Source organism: Chelon labrosus (genome assembly GCF_963514085.1).
Source record: "Chelon labrosus genome assembly, contig: SCAFFOLD_35, whole genome shotgun sequence".
NCBI classification, from domain to species: Eukaryota; Metazoa; Chordata; class Actinopteri; order Mugiliformes; family Mugilidae; genus Chelon; species Chelon labrosus.
In genome coordinates this window covers 563083-586403 of record NW_028181632.1, presented here as the reverse complement: position 1 = coordinate 586403, position 23321 = coordinate 563083, and the positions used below count along the sequence as shown (strand labels likewise).

The 23321-nt window shown below is 41.0% G+C and overlaps 1 protein-coding gene across 2 annotated transcripts; it reads left to right on the top strand.

Annotated features, from left to right (window-relative positions):
• Positions 1–6613: 6613 nt before the first annotated feature.
• On the top strand, positions 6614–14068 carry LOC311509848 (uncharacterized protein). 2 transcript variants are annotated; one of them, XM_084575287.1, is made up of 7 exons: positions 6614–7496; positions 8392–9417; positions 9533–9666; positions 10132–11361; positions 11514–11700; positions 12031–12158; positions 12429–14068. In XM_084575287.1, the coding sequence occupies exons 4-7, from the start codon at positions 11131–11133 to the stop codon at positions 12744–12746; spliced, it is 864 nt and encodes a 287-aa protein (XP_084431413.1). In that variant the 5' UTR covers positions 6614–7496; positions 8392–9417; positions 9533–9666; positions 10132–11130; the 3' UTR covers positions 12747–14068. The 2 variants fall into 2 exon arrangements, with proteins under 2 accessions (XP_084431413.1, XP_084431412.1); XM_084575286.1 differs by lacking the exons at positions 6614–7496; positions 8392–9417 and having other exon boundaries at positions 9468–9666.
• The last annotated feature ends 9253 nt before the right edge of the window (positions 14069–23321 follow it).

Sequence of the window (23321 nt, the reverse complement as noted above, 5' to 3'; positions counted from 1 at the left end):
ACGCCGCGGACTCAACCGCGGAGTTAGCCTCGAGCTAACCGCTAGCTAACCGCTAGCTAACCGGGATTTAACCGCGGACCCGCGGGAGTTAAACACGAATTAGCCGCGGCAGTTAGCCGTGAGCTAACGCGGAGGCTAGTGGGGTTAGCCGCCGGCTAATTCGCCGCGTTGCAAGCCGGGGGCTTATCACAGTAATAATGTTGAAGTTTTACAATTTAAAGGGAAGATATTTTTAAATGAAACTGTGTCAAACTGAAAAATATATTATTCCACCACATAAAGTAGGAAACATTTATGGCTTGCAACAACATTAATTACAGTATATATATAATTGGAGTAATTTAATATAATGTTTTTAATTAAATAAATAATGAGCTGTTGAACACTCATAAGAGTTATATTAAGTATGTTACATAACATTATTTGACATGTCTATTTGTCTGCCTATAGTTTTCCTCCAGCTGATCCAGACAGACTGCAGTGACGTCCAACATGAGACAAAGAGCTGGACTCGCAGGACAATTTGAAGGTCTTCACTTCATCGCTGATTCCTTGTTACAGCCTGGATGTGTTAAGTTTAATATTATTGTTTTTCTAACTGTAAGACTGTGCCGTAAACTGTTCAACTATTGCTCAGGTAGGAGTAATGAGTTTTATTGTTAAAATTATTATGATTAACGAGCAAATTGTAATAATTGATCGTTAATCATAATAATTCACCTGTTCATATAGTCATAATATAATCCTGGTGGGGGTGTGACGATCCCTCCCACTCTCTTCCTTATTTGATGCTGGCTTTCAGGTGGAGCTGGGAGGGGTCTGCTGCCTGTACCTGCCCTTCAGTTTGTAGAAGGGCGTAAAGGACGACCCTTCTCAGTGTCTCTCTCTCTCAGCCAGGCCTACTGCATCCTCCTCATCCTGTTTGGTTTGTTGTACCCTGCATGACATCAAACTCACACCCATCCAGTCAGAAGGAACCAGGCCTTAAATGACTATTTGAGTTGTGCTTTTTGTTATAGCTGCTGCTCATGGTAGTAAAGACATGCTACTTAGTAAAGACATTCGCGACGTAAGTCGCGAATACTTTCATACCTGTCTTGACCTGACCATTACTTTTTGTAGTCAAACATGAAATTATTTGCAACGTAAGTCGCAAATATTTTCACCAGGATTATATTATGACTATATGAACAGGTGATCATTAAAGCATCATAGCATCTTAGTATAATTGCATTGTAACATCTTAGCATCGTAGCAACATAGTATCTTAGCTTTGTAGCATCTTAGTATCATAGCATCTTAGTATCTTAGCATCATAGCATTGTAGCATCTTGGCATAGTAGCATCATCATAGCATCGTAGCATCGTACTATCACAGCAATATAGCATGGTATCGCAGACTGCTGCGGCCACTGCATCACTCTCGCGATTTCCCGCAGGGGAATTGTCTAGTTAGTGATGCAGAGCTACGCAATGCAAACTATTGACCCTCATAGCAAAGCTATGGGAGTCAATAGTTTGCAGTGCGAAGCACTGCAAACTATTGTTCTTCACTACGTTTTTTCTTCTTCTTATTATTATTAGTGATGCAGTGCTACGCAATGCAAACTATTGACCCTCATAGCAAAGCTATGGGAGTCAATAGTTTGCAGTGCGAAGCACTGCAAACTATTGTTCTTCACTACGTTTTTTCTTCTTATTAGTGATGCAGTGCTACGCAATGCAAACTATTGACCCTCATAGCAAAGCTATGGGAGTCAATAGTTTGCAGTGCGAAGCACTGCAAACTATTGTTCTTCACTACGTTTTTTCTTCTTCTTATTATTATTAGTGATGCAGTGCTACGCAATGCAAACTATTGACCCTCATAGCAAAGCTATGGGAGTCAATAGTTTGCAGTGCGAAGCACTGCAAACTATTGTTCTTCACTACGTTTTTTCTTCTTATTAAACTTTTTCCACACCCGATTTTTCGAAACTTTTCAACTCAAATACCGTTCGTCGCACACAGACACAAAATACATCAAAACGTGCGTCTCGATCGGACTCGGTGTGCTTCTATACAGTTTTTTCAAACAAGATTTTTTCGCGAATTTATTCGCGAAAAACCGCGATAAATTTCCCATTGAAATGAATGGAGAAGCCCGAAAAAAGCGGCAACATTCCAAAATTTACAGCTTGGCTTTGTCGAGCGATTACTCGGCCATGCTTTGTTGTAGAAACTTGCTTGGAAGTTTGTACGAGGCACGGGAAGTGTAGCTTTCTCTTCCTGAAAACGGCGTTTCGATACCTTTTACGGTTTGGTCAGGGTCGCAGTTTACGTTTTGGTGAAATTTGGGGAAAAAAATTAAAAATCAGCGTTTATAATGGGGCTCTATGGGCCCACTCTGACCGACACTCTAACTTCAGAGTTTCGGTGATATTCTGAAAAAAGAAGGTTCAATCTCACGTGGTGGCCACAGTTTTTGAGGTACAGAGATAAAAAATATGTAAAAACGTAGGGATTTTTGTTGGCTTTCAGATGGTGTGGGTTTTATTTGTGTAGGACGTACGGTTTGGGCTGCAGGCTCCTCCGAGCGAGGAGTGCGCCGACCAGTTTTCGAATTTTTCCCCATGTGTGTGTATGTGGAAAGCGAGAGCGATTTTTCGACGATTTTTCACGTCGCATACTTTTTTCCTAAAACGACTACGGCCACAATTTTCGCAGTAGGCGCGTGGGAACAACACTAAATTGTAGAAAACCCTCGGCTGACGCTCACGATGTGTTCGTTTTCCCGATAGGACTTGTAGTTTTTGATTTATGAGCATTTGTTCGGAGGGCAAATCCCAGTTTGCACTTTCCCTCTGACTCAGGCAGAGGTGAGAGGGAGAAGGAGAAGGAGCAGCAGTTGACCCTGGTAGCCATGACAACCAGACCCGAGGCGGGAAAACAGTTCTCAGTGGATAACAGTATCTGCCAAAACATTAAAACCCCCCAAACCATTACTGCAGTACTGTAGGGGGCCAGAACCTGACATTATGACCCCCCCACTCCAACCCCCCCACCCCCCTCCCACTATAGCATTACAGACACAGACTGCCAAAACATAATGACCCCTCAACCCATTACAGGACTATAGCAGGGAGCCAGAACCTGACACTATGACCCCCCCACTCCAACCCCCCCACCTCCCCTCCCACTATAGCATTACAGACACAGACTGACAAAACATTAGGGACTCTCAGACTGTTACAATGGGGAGACAGAACACTCCATGACCCCCCCCCCCCCCCTCTCTCCCTCCTTCCCTCTCTCTCTCCCTCCCTCCTCTGTTGGTGCTATCACTTTATTAGGTAAGTGAATTTCTAGAATTATTTATATGTTAAGTGTTTGTGCCCAACATAGCTGAACTGTTAATAGAAGTTAACTACTCGCCGCCCAATGTTTTAGCCTTAGGCTAGCCTTCCAGCATAGCTCATGTATGTTAGCGAGCTAGCGGAGCTAGCAGCTAGCTAACCGCCGCGGACTAAACCGGGGAGTTAGCCTCGAGCTAACCGCGAGCTAGCCTCGAGCTAACCGCAAGCTAACCGGGATTTAACCGCGAGCTAACCGGGATTTAACTGCGGACCAGCGGGACTTAACCGCGAGTTAGCCGCGGGAGTTAGCCGCGAGCTAACGCGGAGGCTAGTGGGGTTAGCCACTAAAACTGTGTCAAACTGATAAATATATTATTCCACCACATAAAGTAGGAAACATTTATGGCTTGCAACAACATTAATGACAGTATATATATATAATTGGAGTAATTTAATATAATATGATGTTTTTAATGAAATGAATAATGAGCTGTTGAACACTCATAAGAGTTATATTAAGTATGTTACATAACATTATTTGACATGTCTATTTGTCTGCCTATAGTTTTCCTCCAGCTGATCCAGACAGACTGCAGTGACGTCCAACATGAGACAAAGAGCTGGACTCGCAGGACAATTTGAAGGTCTTCACTTCATCGCTGATTCCTTGTTACAGGCTGGATGTGTTAAGTTTAATATTATTGTTTATCTAACTGTAAGACTGTGCCGTAAACTGTTAAACTATTGCTCAGGTAGGAGTAATGAGTTTTATTGTTAAAATTATTATGATTAACGAGCAAATTGTAATAATTGATCGTTAATCATAATAATTCACCTGTTCATATAGTCATAATATAATCCTGGTGGGGGTGTGACGATCCCTCCCACTCTCTTCCTTATTTGATGCTGGCTTTCAGGTGGAGCTGGGAGGGGTCTGCCGCCTGTACCTGCCCTTCAGTTTGTAGAAGGCGAAGCATAAAGGACGACCCTTCTCAGTGTCTCTCTCTCTCAGCCAGGCCTACTGCATCCTCCTCATCCTGTTTGGTTTGTTGTACCCTGCATGACATCAAACTCACACCCATCCAGTCAGAAGGAACCAGGCCTTAAATGACTATTTGAGTTGTGCTTTTTGTTATAGCTGCTGCTCATGGTAGTAAAGACATGCTACTTAGTAAAGACATGCTACTTAGTAAAGACATTCGCGACGTAAGTCGCGAATACTTTCATACCTGTCTTGACGTGACCATTACTTTTTGTAGTCAAACATGAAATTATTTGCAACGTAAGTCGCAAATATTTTCACCAGGATTATATTATGACTATATGAACAGGTGATCATTAAAGCATCATAGCATCTTAGTATAATTGCATTGTAGCATCTTAGCATCGTAGCAACATAGTATCTTAGCTTTGTAGCATCTTAGTATCATAGCATCTTAGTATCTTAGCATCATAGCATTGTAGTAGCATCTCGGCATAGTAGCATCATCGTAGCATCGTAGCATCGTACTATCACAGCAATATAGCATGGTATCGCAGACTGCTGCGGCCACTGCATCACTCTCGCGATTTCCCGCAGGGGAATTGTCTAGTTAGTGATGCAGTGCTACGCAATGCAAACTATTGACCCTCATAGCAGAGCTATGGGAGTCAATAGTTTGCAGTGCGAAGCACTGCAAACTATTGTTCTTCACTACGTTTTTCTTCTTATTATTATTATTATTAGTGATGCAGTGCTACGCAATGCAAACTATTGACCCTCATAGCAAAGCTATGGGAGTCAATAGTTTGCAGTGCGAAGCACTGCAAACTATTGTTCTTCACTACGTTTTTCTTCTTATTAGTGACTCGAGGCTACGCACGAGACACGACTCCCCATATAGCTCTAAGCTATATGGGGAGTCGTGTCTCGTGGCGAAGCCACGAGACACTATTGTTCTTCTGCGTGTTTCTTCTATATTATTATTCATCTTCCGTACCTTTTTTCGGTCTCTAACTCGCCCCGCAATTTTGGGGCGACACCGACAAAAATTACATCAAAACGTGCGCCTTTATCGGGAATGGTGTGCTATTACTTTTATAAGGAATCCACGAAGTTTTCGCGAATTTATTCGCGAAAAACTGCGAAAATCGTCCCATTGAAATGAATGGGAAACTGCGAAAAAACGAAAAAACTGACACTTTTGAGGGGCATTTTCAAAAGCTAACTCCTCCCGCAAAATTTCACCTAGAGACTTCATTTAAACTTTAAAATGTAGGTAAATTTGTCCTCTATAAAAGTTCTATTCAGATTTTTGATATCTTTTATACTTTTCGATCAATCACTCGTCAATCATCGTGATCAATCATGTGAAATTTCTGAGTTTATAATGGGTGTGTATTGCGTGGAATGTTCGGCGTAGAGTGGGAGACCTCAGAGGCTAGAGTGGTAGAGGCTGTCTGAAATTCACTGAAATTTTTCTCTTTCCACGCTGCTCCTGGGCACATCTTACATCGTAGACATTAGATTTTTTCCACTTTTGTAGAGGAACTTGTCCTGATTCATACAATGTGCTCGCCTAAGACGAGACATTTTCTGAATTTGAATGGCGTGCCCCAGAGTGAGGAGTGTCCCGCTCCAACCGCCAATAAACTCCCATTCAAAATATGAAGCTGATTTTCGAGGAAAGCTGAATCCACCCTCTTCTTATACTCGCCACAGTTTCCACAATATTTACTCCAGAGACACCAAAATTACATCAGTGTGTTCGGGAACTTCTCCTGCCAATCACTGTCTGTTTTTTTTTTCTGATGTGAGCTTTGGTTTTGCCTCAGTGAGCCCAAATGCGAGGACTGTCAGAGGGCAAAAAATCAAAATTTCTTCCTTCTCCTCTCCTGTGTCTGTGAGTAGTCATGGCAACCAGCAGAGTCACCATGGCAGCCTCAGGCCAGGGCCACAGCTGCAGCCATTTTTGTAGTCCTTGGCAGTTAATTTCAGTTTATTTAAGTAAATAACAAAGAAAGAGACAGAGAGAGGGTAAAAGACAGACAGGCAGTAACAGAGAGGTAAAGCAAGACATTTTTTGAGGTGACTGTCACTCTGCTTGCTCTGTGTGTACATCTGAGCTGAATGTTTTCTATTGTGTGTGTGCGTGACTGTGCTAATCTCTACCCTTAGCTCAAAGTAAATTCTACAGTGTTAAATATGCAGTGTCAAAGTACATTGACTCCTTCAGAGTTATTACAACAACAGCTGGAGTAAGATACCGCCCAGTGTTGGTCAAACGTACTCTGGAAAGCTCCGCCCACCCCCCTCGTCTAATGGAAATTTCAGGCCGCCATTTTCTTCGTGCCGAAGGACTGCGGTAAGTGTCTCCTAATTGACTATTAAACGCATTATTTGTCCTTTCAACAGAAGCAGCATTTTAGAATGACTTTATATCACTGTTAACTGTGAACTTTAACTCGTTTTATGTCTTCAAATGCCGAATTTCAGACGGCTAATGTGTAGTGGCCGAGTGAATGTCAAGTCCATGTGCGAGCAGCATTAAGGTAGCTAACGTTAGCTAATTAACATTAACTAGCAAACACTCAAATTATCAAGAGTTATGTTAACTTTGTTAATACAGTGTGGATGTGTGATTGTGTAGTTCTTTGTGACGTTCAAATATTATAGTGGAATAGCGAAGATTGCTAGTGTGGGGAGTTGGCTAAACTAGCTAAAGTTCATGTTAGCTGGACTATCCGTTGCCTTTGCATGAGCGGGTAGACATTAACTCTGGGTACTGAGTAAGCGTTGTCTTTTGTATTTTAAAGTTACCGCAGGTGTTACTGACAGACGTTGTCGTTTTTAATGTGTTGGAGACATTAAATTTAACCCCGAAACCCGCACGTCTCTGTCACGTGACGCTGTTTTGGTCGGTCCTGCACGCGACTTCAAACCCTAGCGGGAGCGTTTCAGAAGCGATTAGCCCACCAGACTTTGTTTACTTGCTCAGATTTTTGTCATTTTCTTTCGTTTATGTGCTTCTAGATCTGCTTCTCCGTGTGTAAATATGCTACGTAGTTAATTAGTTTCTCTTTTGTCTGTTTTTACTACCGGTAGTTTGCGCGGGGTGTTTTATTTTGAAAATCGACCGGATCCTCTCTGCTTTTTCTGTGTCCGGCTTCTGCCCGCTCGAGGTGCCAGAGCCCGTCTACGGAGAGCCTTCCCACTCTCTATTAAGTCCCATTGTAACGAATTGTGGTTGCAGTTCCACCAGATTTCCACTGGGGGCGATCGCCATGAGTGCAACATGAATGGGACTCTATGGAGCTAAACGGCTAAATGTGTCTCTTTCACCCGATTGTCGTTGATAAATCTCAGATTTGATTGTAGGTTTTGCAAGTTCAACATGGGTTACAGGTCAAAAGTTGAATGAACGAGAACTTATGTCCTTTCGTTTTCTTACAGGTTGAGTTGTTGTTGCCCATAACACGCTAGCATTGTGCTAATGAACGCTGATTGGTCAGTGAAGGACTGATTACGACCAGATCCCGCTTGACGGCATCGTGGCATCCGAAGCGGGACCAGAATGTTAAGACGGACTTTTTCGCCCAAGTTTATTTTTTTTCGGCCCGGTCTTTTAAAACAACGAAACAGAAACTCTTCTACCATGATTATTTACCCGTGTCAGCTGTGTTGTCCATGCCTCGAGAGAAAAGAAAGTGCAGAGCGCGAAAGCACCAAAGCAGTGACTGAAGGATTGCCGTAAAGCAGTATCTGGTCGTACGATGTGTATGACGTCATTGACATTTTAAAATACTTTTTAAAGCAAATAAGTGACTCTAAAAAATCTAACACCCAGCAGTGTGTAATTTCTTTGCATCTCCTTTCAAATTCAATATTCAAATTACTGCACAAAAAATTATATCCTGAGAAAAGTGGATTTTGAGGGGTATTGCTCCATAGACCGCCATTCATTCTGCACTCGTCCTGAGAGCGCCCTCATATGGAATCAGAGTGGAACTGCAACAGTTCAGAACCCGGAAGTTCAGTGAGAGTGGAACTTCTCCCCATATTAGACGTTCTCTGGAGGTGCTCTGTGTTGAAGCGGGCTGCCCGCGGTGTCCGTCAAAAATAGATCAGCGGAGGCCCGCTTTGGTGACGCTTCCCGTACCACGGCTGCCGGTGGGTTTTGAAACATTGAATAGCACATGTAATGCGGACGCGCCCGGTGGTTTTTGTATTGTAACGGTAGGATTAAGTAACGTTACTACAGCAATGTAAAGTAAATCCGTATGACAGTTGGGCACCTTCAGGAAGATGACATGATTAAGTTAAATTAAATCTTACTGGTCATTTCTGCAAAATAGCTGATTATTTCCCAGCAGTTTGGTGGCTTGAAACAAACTTTATTATACTCAAAGTGAACGTGATTCACCTCAAAAGGTGGCCTCGCTTCTGGACTGTTCAGTTGAAATGCATGATATTCTTATGTATGTTATGTATATTCTCAAATTTGAGGGAATACAGTGCATATAGTTTTTGTTTATTGTAATAATGAGCACATGAACTTTAACCATGAACTGTGCTGATACTCTCTGCAGGGAATTAAGATTTGCACAAGGAGCTTTAAATGCTAATAGTAATAGTAGCTGTTTAAAATTGATATACTGGAATATTAATATAAAATGATGGAAAATTTTAAGTTCTTGGATTTTGGAATGAATCAATATCTTACAAACGTCTATATGTGTTTTGTGTTACCCTTTCTAACCACACCCTTAACTTTGGATGCATTGCTTAAAGTATAGTTGGTACAAAAACATAAAAAATAATTTTAATTCACATTAAGTGTTTGTTTGAGCCCTACTGTAAAAGGTAATCCAGACTCAGTGAATATTAAGTGAGTAGTGAAATGTTATCATTAGATAAGCAATGGTTTTCTTGTTTACACTAGCTTTTGTTCCTGTGTCCTAGCATTTGCAAAGTTTGGTGTCCCAGCTGTAACAGAAGGTGTGAAAGTTGTCGACAGTTCAGGGACTGAGTTGGATGAAGATGTTTTTCAGGATGTAGTAACGGATCCCTCAACTGGGGTGTTAACCATCAAATATGACTCAGGTTTGTTTCTGTTAAATTTCTATTATGTTATGATGTTTATTAGAAGTGACAGGTTAGGGTTAACAGCAAACTCTATATAATGTGTTCTTATTTCGATTTCTCAATTCATGATTAGAATCTGTTTCCACGGTAGCCTCTCCTGAGCAATCCCAACCATCATCCCTCAATTCCTTGGACTCTGAGGACACAGACATCATTTCCGATAGTCCCTCCAGAAAACGCCAGAGGTTGGACGCAGAAGCTGAGCAAGTAAGTTCTTATAAATAAGTTCTTATGACATTTACGTGGTTGGAAGACATTGTTGATCTCATTATGTCTTGAAGTTTTTTGTTTTTTAGCTCCTGAAAGTTTTTTATTTTATTATAATAAAGTGTACACTTCAAGTACATCAAAGTTATTAAAATCAATTAAATGTATATGCTTGTTTTTATTATTATTATCTTTAACAATAAAATATAAATCAACAAATCCTCTCTGTAATCCTTATAACCTTGTCACTGTCTGGATGGAGCTCTTCAGTGTTTGTTACTTCGGTGCAGCCTTTACCTGAATTAATAAACTGTCTGTAGTCTGCTGATTGTTCCGCCGATATCTTTGAGATTGAATCGGGACATCTTTAGCCATGATATGAATTTATTTCCAGCATTTAAGTGAACTCTGATTTGCAGTGGATATAGTCCTAATGTGCTGAATTGTTTTGTATTGTGTTTCAAGTTGGTGGAATCCGTTCTTACCAACAAACCTGGTGGGGAACGTGTAATAAATGAATACAGGCGAACCAAATCCTTGACTGATGAAACCAGACGAAAAATGGTCAACATACTAGCAGCTGACATGACAGAAAAGAATGGGTAATTTGTTAACAGTCCTTGTGTTCTGCTTAGAGATTAATTTGAAATCGAAATTAAATCCAGTGAATATAACCGCAAACCCCTTTCTCCTTGCAGTACATCCCCACCCAGACAAGTGAAAGAAATGTACGCCAGAGGAATAGTGACCTTATTCCCCTACCTCAGTGACCCATTCTCTAAGAGTGGCTATGTGAGTTGCACACAGTAATGGTTGTAGTAATGTTAAATGCTGTATTGAAAAATTTTGAATCCTATCGGAGCCTGTTGTTTTCACTTTTAAATGTTATTAATGAATGTCTTTTTTTTTTGTTATCCTTTCATCCTCCAAGGAGCACTATTATGATGGTGAGAGTGGAACTGGGTACTTGGCCTGGAGGATTAAAACTATTCAGAGAGGCACAGCTAAAGACAGGCGATCGTCGTTTGGAGGTAATACTGGAAAAATGTATGGAACAAAACAGTCGCAAGATCAGTTATTGCATTTGTTGCACATAATGTTTAAAATAATACAATATTTTTCTTGAAGTCTAACTACACCCTTCAATTCCTCTGACTTTGTCTACAGGCTGGCATGGCAAATTTTAGGGTGATTCAAAACAGTAGACATTTTGAGCCACTTTCAATGCACAAAATAATAGTAATAATCATAAGTTGTGAAGAAAAAAATGTCAATATTAACACCAGCACTGATATGTTTCATCACAGTACAGTCAGTAATTAAGTTTATACTTTTGGTATAAAGAGTAAAGAGTACCTCTTTAAAAGTTTGCCAGGTTTCTAAAACTGTTTTTGATATCAGTATTTATAATACTGTATTTTCCCATGTTATGTAGAATCAGCCAAAGGATCATCTGGTGAAGCCATGTCTGGAGGACCAACTGTCAGACGAGAGTCCGAGTTCGATCCAGAGACTGCCCTGACTGAAGATGAGTGCAACGAAGCAATCTCATTGATGAAACATTCAGCTGATGAGGACACTGTCAAGAAGAAAATGAAACTGACGTTTGTGTATCGCCGCAACATGGTCCTTGACCCCCAGCAGTCGAGCAACATACTGTCTGACTTTCCACGTTTTAAAGACGTCAAAGGCTTGGTAATTATCTATCATTATTTTGAAAACATTATGACAGTTGAATAGTTTTTATAAGACGGTAGACAGGCGTTGTAGTAATACCCCAATAACTATCACCCGTTAACTTTGGTTGCCTGAAATTGAAATTGTCACCCATCACCACCCCACCCCAGGTTGAACAGGATTTCATTCTGATGTTTGGAGAGGATACCTCAAGCAAGCTTCTGGAGAGGTGGCCGGTCATGTTCAAGAAAAAGATCATCCAACAATGCAGAAAGCTTCTATCCACAAGTGAGCTTGAAGAACTCTTGCTGGCAGCTGATCCTCCTGAGGATGGCACTGAAGTTGATGTTGACTTTGGTAAGATAATTGTTCGTGTTCTTCTTCTGCTGCTCTCATATACTTGGAATATATAATTATCATATCTAAACATTTACATATCTGGATGTGTGATAAATGTAAGAGGACATTATGTACGCAGTATATTGAACAAAACTTCAAAAGCACTGAAGTGTTTGTCCCATGGTTTGATTTGGATAACTTCTTGTGATGATATAAAACTGCTATCTTTCCGTTATTGTTTTTTTTTTTTTTTATTTAAATGCTACTGCCATTGCAGAGCCACTGAATTTTGTTGACAGCCCGCATAACTGAAGTGTGTTGAGATTGAACACACGATTGTTGTTACAGGTTGGGACAGTGACCTTTCGTCGGTTTTATTGCTGCTACACCTGATTCCACCCTCTGCTCAGGGTCGGAAGAGACCAGGAAAGGTTTCGGCATCCCAAGCAGAGAAGCATCTTGTGGTCTTCAAGAAGGTTTGTGTTTTTGGAGGTTATTGAGGGACAAATCTTATATAATTGCCTAATAGTTGTAGAATATGGTCATGCACAATAAGGCATTAATAAAGTGCTTTGTAATGAGTACTGACAGCCAATATGATGCTAACGTGTATTCTAAGCAACTAGTTGGTGGTGAATATGTCTCACTTAAAGTATTATTATTTAGTTTTTCTGTTCTTTTTGTTTTGGTTTTATGTATTACAGTTGTCCAATTGTAATCATATCTTCATGTGTTTGTCTTCGCAGAGTGGAACAAACATTCAAGAGCATCTCGATGCCATCACCACCAGAGCTCAACCCTATCTCCTGGCTGTTGGAGTTAAGAAGAATGCAATCCATCAGTTCTTCATCATTCTTGACAAGAATGCCATACCTTGCAGGTCAACCTCTTCTCTTGGTGCCTTTGATGAACTGTTTAAGGCTCATTTTGTGTTTGGCACATCATACAACAGCATGCTCCACAACATGTACACTTTTATCCAAACCACAGTGTACAACATTGATGTCGGCAAGGTCAAGGAAAGTCCTCGTGTCTCTGAAGTTAGGGCGAGGTTGCTTCATTAGTGCTTGAAGTTTCTCCTCTATCATGCAGTGTTTTGTTTGTCAGGCTGAGTTAACAAGTTCAAATATGCTTGTTAGGCATTTACGATTAGTTCATGGTTACTTACCTGGAAAAAATCTCAGGCTTAAATGTGCCCAGACTGGATGTGGATGTGTGTTTGGTACATTTTCTGGTTTTAGGAAACATTTAAACACCAAACACACTGAGTATATTGACCAGGAGGTTGACACTGATGTTAATTTGAGCACAGGAGAGGTGGTGACAGCTAATGTAGATGAGACAGCCACAACATCGCTGACGGGTAACAAAGATGAGGTAACCACAACATCTGAACTGTTGAGAAACTCCAATAGGAGCACTCTAGATATGTGTGCTTCTGCTGTTGCACAACTCAAGGCAGCCGGATTAAGTCAATCTGCTGTAAATAGTTTTGTTTCCTCTATGGAAGAAGTGTGTTCTGAGATTCATAGTCAAGCTAAAGATGCAGCTTTACAGTGCTTATCTCCACAGGAAACAGAGGTCAGGCTGCATCCTGACAGGGTTCTAAAGATGTTGAACATAAATGAGCTGCGTTACTTCAGACCATTTGATGTACAATTGAAGTATGGAACGACAGATTCTTCTTTCTATGTTGTTCCATATTGTCATTTTATGCAGACTTAAGGTCAATGTTTTAAATGTAGATTTGTATTCTACATGAGATGTTTTGATGAGATGATATTTCAGCCTGACATAGTTGAGAGCTGCTAATAAAGTTCTTAAATGCATTATTTTGTGGAAACTTGTGATTTTTACTCACTTAATGGTGTTGCATGTAAGTTGACACTACAAAAGTGTAAAATTAACACTGCTAAGATTTATTTTCAGAAATGGTGTCAAATTTCATTCACACTATACAGTGTTAGAATTTTACTCTATAAGAGCTTGTTTTTCACTGCAAGAGAGTAAATTATCAACACAGTAGTGTGTAATATCAACACTTATTAGAGTGTTAATCTGTACTGGAATGGAACTCAATCAGAATTGATTTGACACCATAGAAGAGTGAATTATCAACTCTACCAAGAATAATATTTACACTCTTCAGTGTTATTTAACCTTTGGTGTAAAATTTCAATAACACTATTCAGTGTAAGCGAGTGTTAAATTTTTACTCTATTTAGAGTTAATTTAACTCTAAATTCTAAACACTATGGTAAGAGTTAATTTAACACTAATTCCGAGTTGGACCAAATACACTCGGAAATGGTGTTAAATTTAACTCTTTAAGTGTTACTTTAACACTGCAAAATTTACTGTGTAGTTTAGTGCGTCAGCGGCGCGCGTTAGCGTGGCAAATGGTAATGCCAACATTAGTATTGGTAATGCTAACATCTTTTTCCTTTTCTTTTTTTAATAACCCCGGCAGCAGCCCTCGAGTCACTCTCAAAATTTCCTGCGGGAATTTTCTAGTTATTATTATTATTAAACTTTTTCCTACGCATTTTCGAAACCTTTCAACTCAAATACCGTTCGTCGCACACAGACACAAAATACATCAAAACGTGCGTCTCGATCGGACTCGGTGTGCTTCTATACAGTTCTTTCAAACAAGATTTTTTCGCGACGTAGTCGCGAAAAAACTGCGACAAATTTCCCAATTGAAATGAATGGAGAAGCCCGAAAAAAAATATATTTCAACAGACATTTTCAACAATGAACTGCTCTGGCATACTTTAACCGAGAGACTTCATTTAAACTTTAAAACGTAGGTACTCTTGCCTTCTCTTCAGAGATTCACTTCACTTGTCGACAACTTTTACCGTTTTTAAACTATGAAGCCTCAGAGTTGTGTAGGTTTTTACTCAAATTTCAGGGTTTATAATGGGTGTGTATTGCGCGGAATGTTTGTGCTAGAGTGGATGACATCATCAGCTAGAGTGAGGAGGGGAGAAGAAAGTTAGTCAAAAAACTGCACAGAAACTGCTCCCGTGGCCACAAATTTCACACGACAGACATAATTTATACATAGAAACGTAGGAAAATGTGTCTTCTCACTCAAATTCGTCTGCTAAAGCTGTAAGTCTTATAGTTTTGGCGTCAGACACAAAGATGCGCCAGCAACACCCACCCACAGCTCCATAGACTGCCATGTTAAAAAGGCAGGGAAATTTCTGGAGGAAAGCAGACGTAACCTTTCTTTGAATCGCTTTGAATAGGTCACATTTCTTCATTTTACCTACAAATTACACATCTAGACGTTCAGGAAAGCCTCAAGATGCCCAAAGTTAAGTCGGTTCAATGATTGGAAATACGGTTTGGCCACAAGTCCTTCCTGTTCGAGGCGATTTTTCAGCATTTTCTCTCTCTTTCCCCGTCTTCCAACTGACATTCTAACAGGAGCAGTTGACCCTGGTAGCCATGACAACCAGACCCCAACCAGCTTACACACGTTCACACACGCAGCTGCTGGGGACGAGAGGCGGGAAAAGAGCTCTCAGTGGAAAACATGATCTGCCAAAACATTAAAACCCCCCAAACCATTACTGCAGTACTGTAGGGGGCCAGAACCTGACATTATGACCTTTTCCTTTATTTTAAACACAAATTATATCTGGCTGCTTTGCTGAAACTCCTGACACAACATCCCTGACCCGTTTCCTTCATCTTATTAGGTCAGTGAATAGCTAAACTGCTAACAGACGCTAACGACTAGCCGCCCAGTGATTTAGCCGACGACTAGCCTTCCAGCATAGCTCATGTATGTTAGCAAGCTAGCGGAGCTAACGGAGCTAGCTAGCCGCTAGCTTAACGCCGCGGACTCAACCGCGGAGTTAGCCTCGAGCTAACCGCTAACTAACCGCTAGCTAACCGGGATTTAACCGCGGACCCGCGGGAGTTAAACACGAATTAGCCGCGGCAGTTCGCCGTGAGCTAACGCGGAGGCTAGTGGGGTTAGCCGCCGGCTAATTCGCCGCCTTGCTAGCGGGTGCTTATCACAGTAATAATGTTGAAGTTTTACAATTTAAAGGGAAGATATTTTTAAATTAAACTGTGTCAAACTGAAAAATATATTATTCCACCACATAAAGTAGGAAACATTTATGGCTTGCAACAACAGTATATATATGTAATTGGAGTAATTTAATATAATATGATGTTTTTAATTAAATAAATAATGAGCTGTTGAACACTCATAAGAGTTATATTAAGTATGTTACATAACATTATTTGACATGTCTATTTGTCTGCCTATAGTTTTCCTCCAGCTGATCCAGACAGACTGCAGTGACGTCCAACATGAGACAAAGAGCTGGACTCGCAGGACAATTTGAAGGTCTTCACTTCATCGCTGATTCCTTGTTACAGCCTGGATGTGTTAAGTTTAATATTATTGTTTTTCTAACTGTAAGACTGTGCCGTAAACTGTTAAACTATTGCTCAGGTAGGAGTAATGAGTTTTATTGTTAAAATTATTATGATTAACGATCAATTGTTACGATTTGCTCGTTCTTTGTCTGGGGATCCTAGTGAGATCCCTCCCACTCTCTTTCTTATTTGATGCTGGCTTTCAGGTGGAGCTGGGAGGGGTCTGCTGCCTGTACCTGCCCTTCAGTTTGTAGAAGGCGAAGCATAAAGGACGACCCTTCTCAGTGTCTCTCTCTCTCTCAGCCAGGCCTACTGCATCCTCCTCATCCTGTTTGGTTTGTTGTACCCTGCATGACATCAAACTCACACCCATCCAGTCAGAAGGAACCAGGCCTTAAATGACTATTTGAGTTGTGCTTTTTGTTATAGCTGCTGCTCATGGTAGTAAAGACATGCTACTTAGTAAAGACATTCGCGACGTAAGTCGCGAATACTTTCATACCTGTCTTGACGTGACCATTACTTTTTGTAGTCAAACATGGATTATATTATGACTATATGAACAGGTGATCATTAAAGCATCATAGCATGGTAGCATCATGGTAGCATCATTAAAGCATCTTAGCATCATAGCATTGTAGCATCATTAAAGCATCTTAGCATTGTAGTATCTTAGCATCATAGCATCTTAGTATAAGGAAAACACACACTTTATGACAACTACAGATGTTTAACATGTGTCTGCTTTGTTATTAGCTTGTTGCTTACATTTACTTATAACATTTGAAAGACATTTCAATTTTTTTGCATTGTCTTTGATAGGATTAAAGGGTTCCTGTGCTTCGACAGCTGAGAGTGATCATCGTTGATTCATCGCCCTCAACCATCGCAGAGCAGTATCGCCACCTCACCCACACACATACATTCACCACACCTTCATCTACACAGATTTAATTTAAGTAAAACATATTACATTAATTTGTCTTAGATTAGATTATTTTACATTAGGTAGTTAGAGTTTAGGTAAAGGTTAGGGTTTAGGTTAGTTTGATAGGTTTGATAGCCTGTTAAGCTTTGAAAAGTATTTTGTCTTGTTTTTTTTTTCTGTCTATTTTTTGTCAGCAGGATGCCTAGGAAGTCCAGATGTTCCATGGCGGTGAAGCAGCGCTGGAGGAGGCTCGACCTGGAGGAGCTGAGGTCCACCCCTTCCCCCCTGGAGGTATTTACACAGTAGATAAGCTTCTGTGCCACAATGACATCTGTCTGCGTGAAAATGGCTCTAGAAATGTTACATCTATTGTTTTCTCCTTAACTGCTGAGTTCTGTATGTGTTTGGTCTTAATGTTTCATCAGACGTCCCCCCCGGCCGGAGAGGAGCCTTCCCACCGACCCTGCTCTCAAGCTCGTCCCCCCGTTCGTGCTCGTGAGTATCTCTCAATGATCAATAAATTAATTCATTCATTCAGCATTGTAGCATCTTGGCATAGTAGCATCATCGTAGCATCGTAGCATCGTACTATCGCAGCAATATAGCATGGTATCGCAGACTGCTGCGGCCACTGCATCACTCTCGCGATTTCCCGCAGGGGAATTGTCTAGTTAGTGATGCAGTGCTACGCAATGCAAACTATTGACCCTCATAGCAAAGCTATGGGAGTCAATAGTTTGCAGTGCGAAGCACTGCAAACTATTGTTCTTCACTACGTTTTTCTTCTTATTATTAGTGATGCAGTGCTACGCAATGCAAACTATTGACCCCCCTCATAGCAAAGCTATGGGGGTCAATAGTTTGCAGTGCGAAGCACTGCAAACTATTGTTCTTCACTACGTTTTTCTTCTTATTATTATTATTATTATTAAACTTTTTCCTACGCATTTTCGAAACCTTTCAACTCAAATACCGTTCGTCGCACACAGACACAAAATACATCAAAACGTGCGTCTCGATCGGACTCGGTGTGCTTCTATACAGTTCTTTCAAACAAGATTTTTTCGCGACGTAGTCGCGAAAAAACTGCGACAAATTTCCCTATTGAAATGAATGGAGAAGCCCGAAAAAAAAAAAAATTCAACAGACATTTTCAACAATGAACTGCTCTGGCATACTTTAACCGAGAGACTTCATTTAAACTTTAAAACGTAGGTACTCTTGCCTTCTCTTCAGAGATTCACTTCACTTGTCGACAACTTTTACCGTTTTTAAACTATGAAGCCTCAGAGTTGTGTAGGTTTTTACTCAAATTTCAGGGTTTATAATGGGTGTGTATTGCGCGGAATGTTTGTGCTAGAGTGGATGACATCATCAGCTAGAGTGAGGAGGGGAGAAGAAAGTTAGTCAAAAAACTGCACAGAAACTGCTCCCGTGGCCACAAATTTCACACGACAGACATAATTTATACATAGAAACGTAGGAAAATGTGTCTTCTCACTCAAATTCGTCTGCTAAAGCTGTAAGTCTTATAGTTTTGGCGTCAGACACAAAGATGCGCCAGCAACACCCACCCACAGCTCCATAGACTGCCATGTTAAAAAGGCAGGGAAATTTCTGGAGGAAAGCAGACGTAACCTTTCTTTGAATCGCTTTGAATAGGTCACATTTCTTCATTTTACCTACAAATTACACATCTAGACGTTCAGGAAAGCCTCAAGATGCCCAAAGTTAAGTCGGTTCAATGATTGGAAATACGGTTTGGCCACAAGTCCTTCCTGTTCGAGGCGATTTTTCAGCATTTTCTCTCTCTTTCCCCGTCTTCCAACTGACATTCTAACAGGAGCAGTTGACCCTGGTAGCCATGACAACCAGACCCCAACCAGCTTACACACGTTCACACACGCAGCTGCTGGGGACGAGAGGCGGGAAAAGAGCTCTCAGTGGAAAAGATGATCTGCCAAAACATTAAAACCCCCCAAACCATCCCTGTCTCCCTTGGTGCTTTCACACAGCTGCTGGGCCTCTTAGCTATAGCTCTTCTCATTGACTGAATGACAATTTCTCAGTCATGTTTGACCTTTTCCTTTATTTTAAACACAAATTATATCTGGCTGCTTTGCTGAAACTCCTGACACAACATCCCTGACCCGTTTCCTTCATCTTATTAGGTCAGTGAATAGCTTAACTGCTAACAGACGCTAACGACTAGCCGCCCAGTGATTTAGCCGACGACTAGCCTTCCAGCATAGCGCATGTATGTTAGCAAGCTAGCGGAGCTAACGGAGCTAGCTATCCGCTACCTTAACGCCGCGGACTCAACCGCGGAGTTAGCCTCGAGCTAACCGCTAGCTAACCGGGATTTAACCGCGGACCCGCGGGAGTTAAACACGAATTAGCCGCGGCAGTTAGCCGTGAGCTAACGCGGAGGCTAGTGGGGTTAGCCGCCGGCTAATTCGCCGCGTTGCAAGCCGGGGGCTTATCACAGTAATAATGTTGAAGTTTTACAATTTAAAGGGAAGATATTTTTAAATGAAACTGTGTCAAACTGAAAAATATATTATTCCACCACATAAAGTAGGAAACATTTATGGCTTGCAACAACATTAATGACAGTATATATATAATTGGAGTAATTTAATATAATATGATGTTTTTAATTAAATAAATAATGAGCTGTTGAACACTCATAAGAGTTATATTAAGTATGTTACATAACATTATTTGACATGTCTATTTGTCTGCCTATAGTTTTCCTCCAGCTGATCCAGACAGACTGCAGTGACGTCCAACATGAGACAAAGAGCTGGACTCGCAGGACAATTTGAAGGTCTTCACTTCATCGCTGATTCCTTGTTACAGCCTGGATGTGTTAAGTTTAATATTATTGTTTTTCTAACTGTAAGACTGTGCCGTAAACTGTTAAACTATTGCTCAGGTAGGAGTAATGAGTTTTATTGTTAAAATTATTATGATTAACGATCAACTGTTACGATTTGCTCGTTCTTTGTCTGGGGATCCTAGTGAGATCCTCCCACTCTCTTCCTTATTTGATGCTGGCTTTCAGGTGGAGCTGGGAGGGGTCTGCTGCCTGTACCTGCCCTTCAGTTTGTAGAAGGGCGTAAAGGACGACCCTTCTCAGTGTCTCTCTCTCTCAGCCAGGCCTACTGCATCCTCCTCATCCTGTTTGGTTTGTTGTACCCTGCATGACATCAAACTCACACCCATCCAGTCAGAAGGAACCAGGCCTTAAATGACTATTTGAGTTGTGCTTTTTGTTATAGCTGCTGCTCATGGTAGTAAAGACATGCTACTTAGTAAAGACATTCGCGACGTAAGTCGCGAATACTTTCATACCTGTCTTGACGTGACCATTACTTTTTGCAGTCAAACATGAAATTATTTGCGACGTAAGTCGCAAATAATTTCACCAGGATTATATTATGACTATATGAACAGGTGATCATTAAAGCATCATAGCATGGTAGCATCATTAAAGCATCTTAGCATCATAGCATTGTAGCATCATTAAAGCATCTTAGCATTGTAGTATCTTAGCATCATAGCATCTTAGTATAAGGAAAACACACACTTTATGACAACTACAGATGTTTAACATGTGTCTGCTTTGTTATTAGCTTGTTGCTTACATTTACTTATAACATTTGAAAGACATTTCAATTTTTTTGCATTGTCTTTGATAGGATTAAAGGGTTCCTGTGCTTCGACAGCTGAGAGTGATCATCGTTGATTCATCGCCCTCATCCATCGCAGAGCAGTATCGCCACCTCACCCACACACATACATTCACCACACCTTCATCTACACAGATTTAATTTAAGTATAACATATTACATTAATTTGTCTTAGATTAGATTATTTTACATTAGGTAGTTAGAGTTTAGGTAAAGGTTAGGGTTTAGGTTAGTTTGATAGGTTTGATAGCCTGTTAAGCTTTGAAAAGTATTTTGTCTTGTTTTTTTTTCTGTCTATTTTTTGTCAGCAGGATGCCTAGGAAGTCCAGACGTTCCATGGCGGTGAAGCAGCGCTGGAGGAGGCTCGACCTGGAGGAGCTGAGGTCCACCCCTTCCCCCCTGGAGGTATTTACACAGTAGATAAGCTTCTGTGCCACAATGACATCTGTCTGCGTGAAAATGGCTCTAGAAATGTTACATCTATTGTTTTCTCCTTAACTGCTGAGTTCTGTATGTGTTTGGTCTTAATGTTTCATCAGACGTCCCCCCCGGCCGGAGAGGAGCCTTCCCACCGACCCTGCTCTCAAGCTCGTCCCCCCGTTCGTGCTCGTGAGTATCTCTCAATGATCAATAAATTAATTCATTCATTCAGCATTGTAGCATCTTGGCATAGTAGCATCATCGTAGCATCGTAGCATCGTACTATCACAGCAATATAGCATGGTATCGCAGACTGCTGCGGCCACTGCATCACTCTCGCGATTTCCCGCAGGGGAATTGTCTAGTTATTATTATTATTATTAAACTTTTTCCTACGGCCGATTTTCGAAACCTTTCAACTCAAATACCGTTCGTCGCACACAGACACAAAATACATCAAAACGTGCGTCTCGATCGGACTCGGTGTGCTTCTATACAGTTCTTTCAAACAAGATTTTTTCGCGACGTAGTCGCGAAAAAACTGCGACAAATTTCCCAATTGAAATGAATGGAGAAGCCCGAAAAAAAATATATTTCAACAGACATTTTCAACAATGAACTGCTCTGGCATACTTTAACCGAGAGACTTCATTTAAACTTTAAAACGTAGGTACTCTTGCCTTCTCTTCAGAGATTCACTTCACTTGTCGACAACTTTTACCGTTTTTAAACTATGAAGCCTCAGAGTTGTGTAGGTTTTTACTCAAATTTCAGGGTTTATAATGGGTGTGTATTGCGCGGAATGTTTGTGCTAGAGTGGATGACATCATCAGCTAGAGTGAGGAGGGGAGAAGAAAGTTAGTCAAAAAACTGCACAGAAACTGCTCCCGTGGCCACAAATTTCACACGACAGACATAATTTATACATAGAAACGTAGGAAAATGTGTCTTCTCACTCAAATTCGTCTGCTAAAGCTGTAAGTCTTATAGTTTTGGCGTCAGACACAAAGATGCGCCAGCAACACCCACCCACAGCTCCATAGACTGCCATGTTAAAAAGGCAGGGAAATTTCTGGAGGAAAGCAGACGTAACCTTTCTTTGAATCGCTTTGAATAGGTCACATTTCTTCATTTTACCTACAAATTACACATCTAGACGTTCAGGAAAGCCTCAAGATGCCCAAAGTTAAGTCGGTTCAATGATTGGAAATACGGTTTGGCCACAAGTCCTTCCTGTTCGAGGCGATTTTTCAGCATTTTCTCTCTCTTTCCCCGTCTTCCAACTGACATTCTAACAGGAGCAGTTGACCCTGGTAGCCATGACAACCAGACCCCAACCAGCTTACACACGTTCACACACGCAGCTGCTGGGGACGAGAGGCGGGAAAAGAGCTCTCAGTGGAAAACATGATCTGCCAAAACATTAAAACCCCCCAAACCATTACTGCAGTACTGTAGGGGGCCAGAACCTGACATTATGACCTTTTCCTTTATTTTAAACACAAATTATATCTGGCTGCTTTGCTGAAACTCCTGACACAACATCCCTGACCCGTTTCCTTCATCTTATTAGGTCAGTGAATAGCTAAACTGCTAACAGACGCTAACGACTAGCCGCCCAGTGATTTAGCCGACGACTAGCCTTCCAGCATAGCTCATGTATGTTAGCAAGCTAGCGGAGCTAACGGAGCTAGCTAGCCGCTAGCTTAACGCCGCGGACTCAACCGCGGAGTTAGCCTCGAGCTAACCGCTAACTAACCGCTAGCTAACCGGGATTTAACCGCGGACCCGCGGGAGTTAAACACGAATTAGCCGCGGCAGTTCGCCGTGAGCTAACGCGGAGGCTAGTGGGGTTAGCCGCCGGCTAATTCGCCGCCTTGCTAGCGGGTGCTTATCACAGTAATAATGTTGAAGTTTTACAATTTAAAGGGAAGATATTTTTAAATGAAACTGTGTCAAACTGAAAAATATATTATTCCACCACATAAAGTAGGAAACATTTATGGCTTGCAACAACATTAATGACAGTATATATATATAATTGGAGTAATTTAATATAATATGATGTTTTTAATTAAATAAATAATGAGCTGTTGAACACTCATAAGAGTTATATTAAGTATGTTACATAACATTATTTGACATGTCTATTTGTCTGCCTATAGTTTTCCTCCAGCTGATCCAGA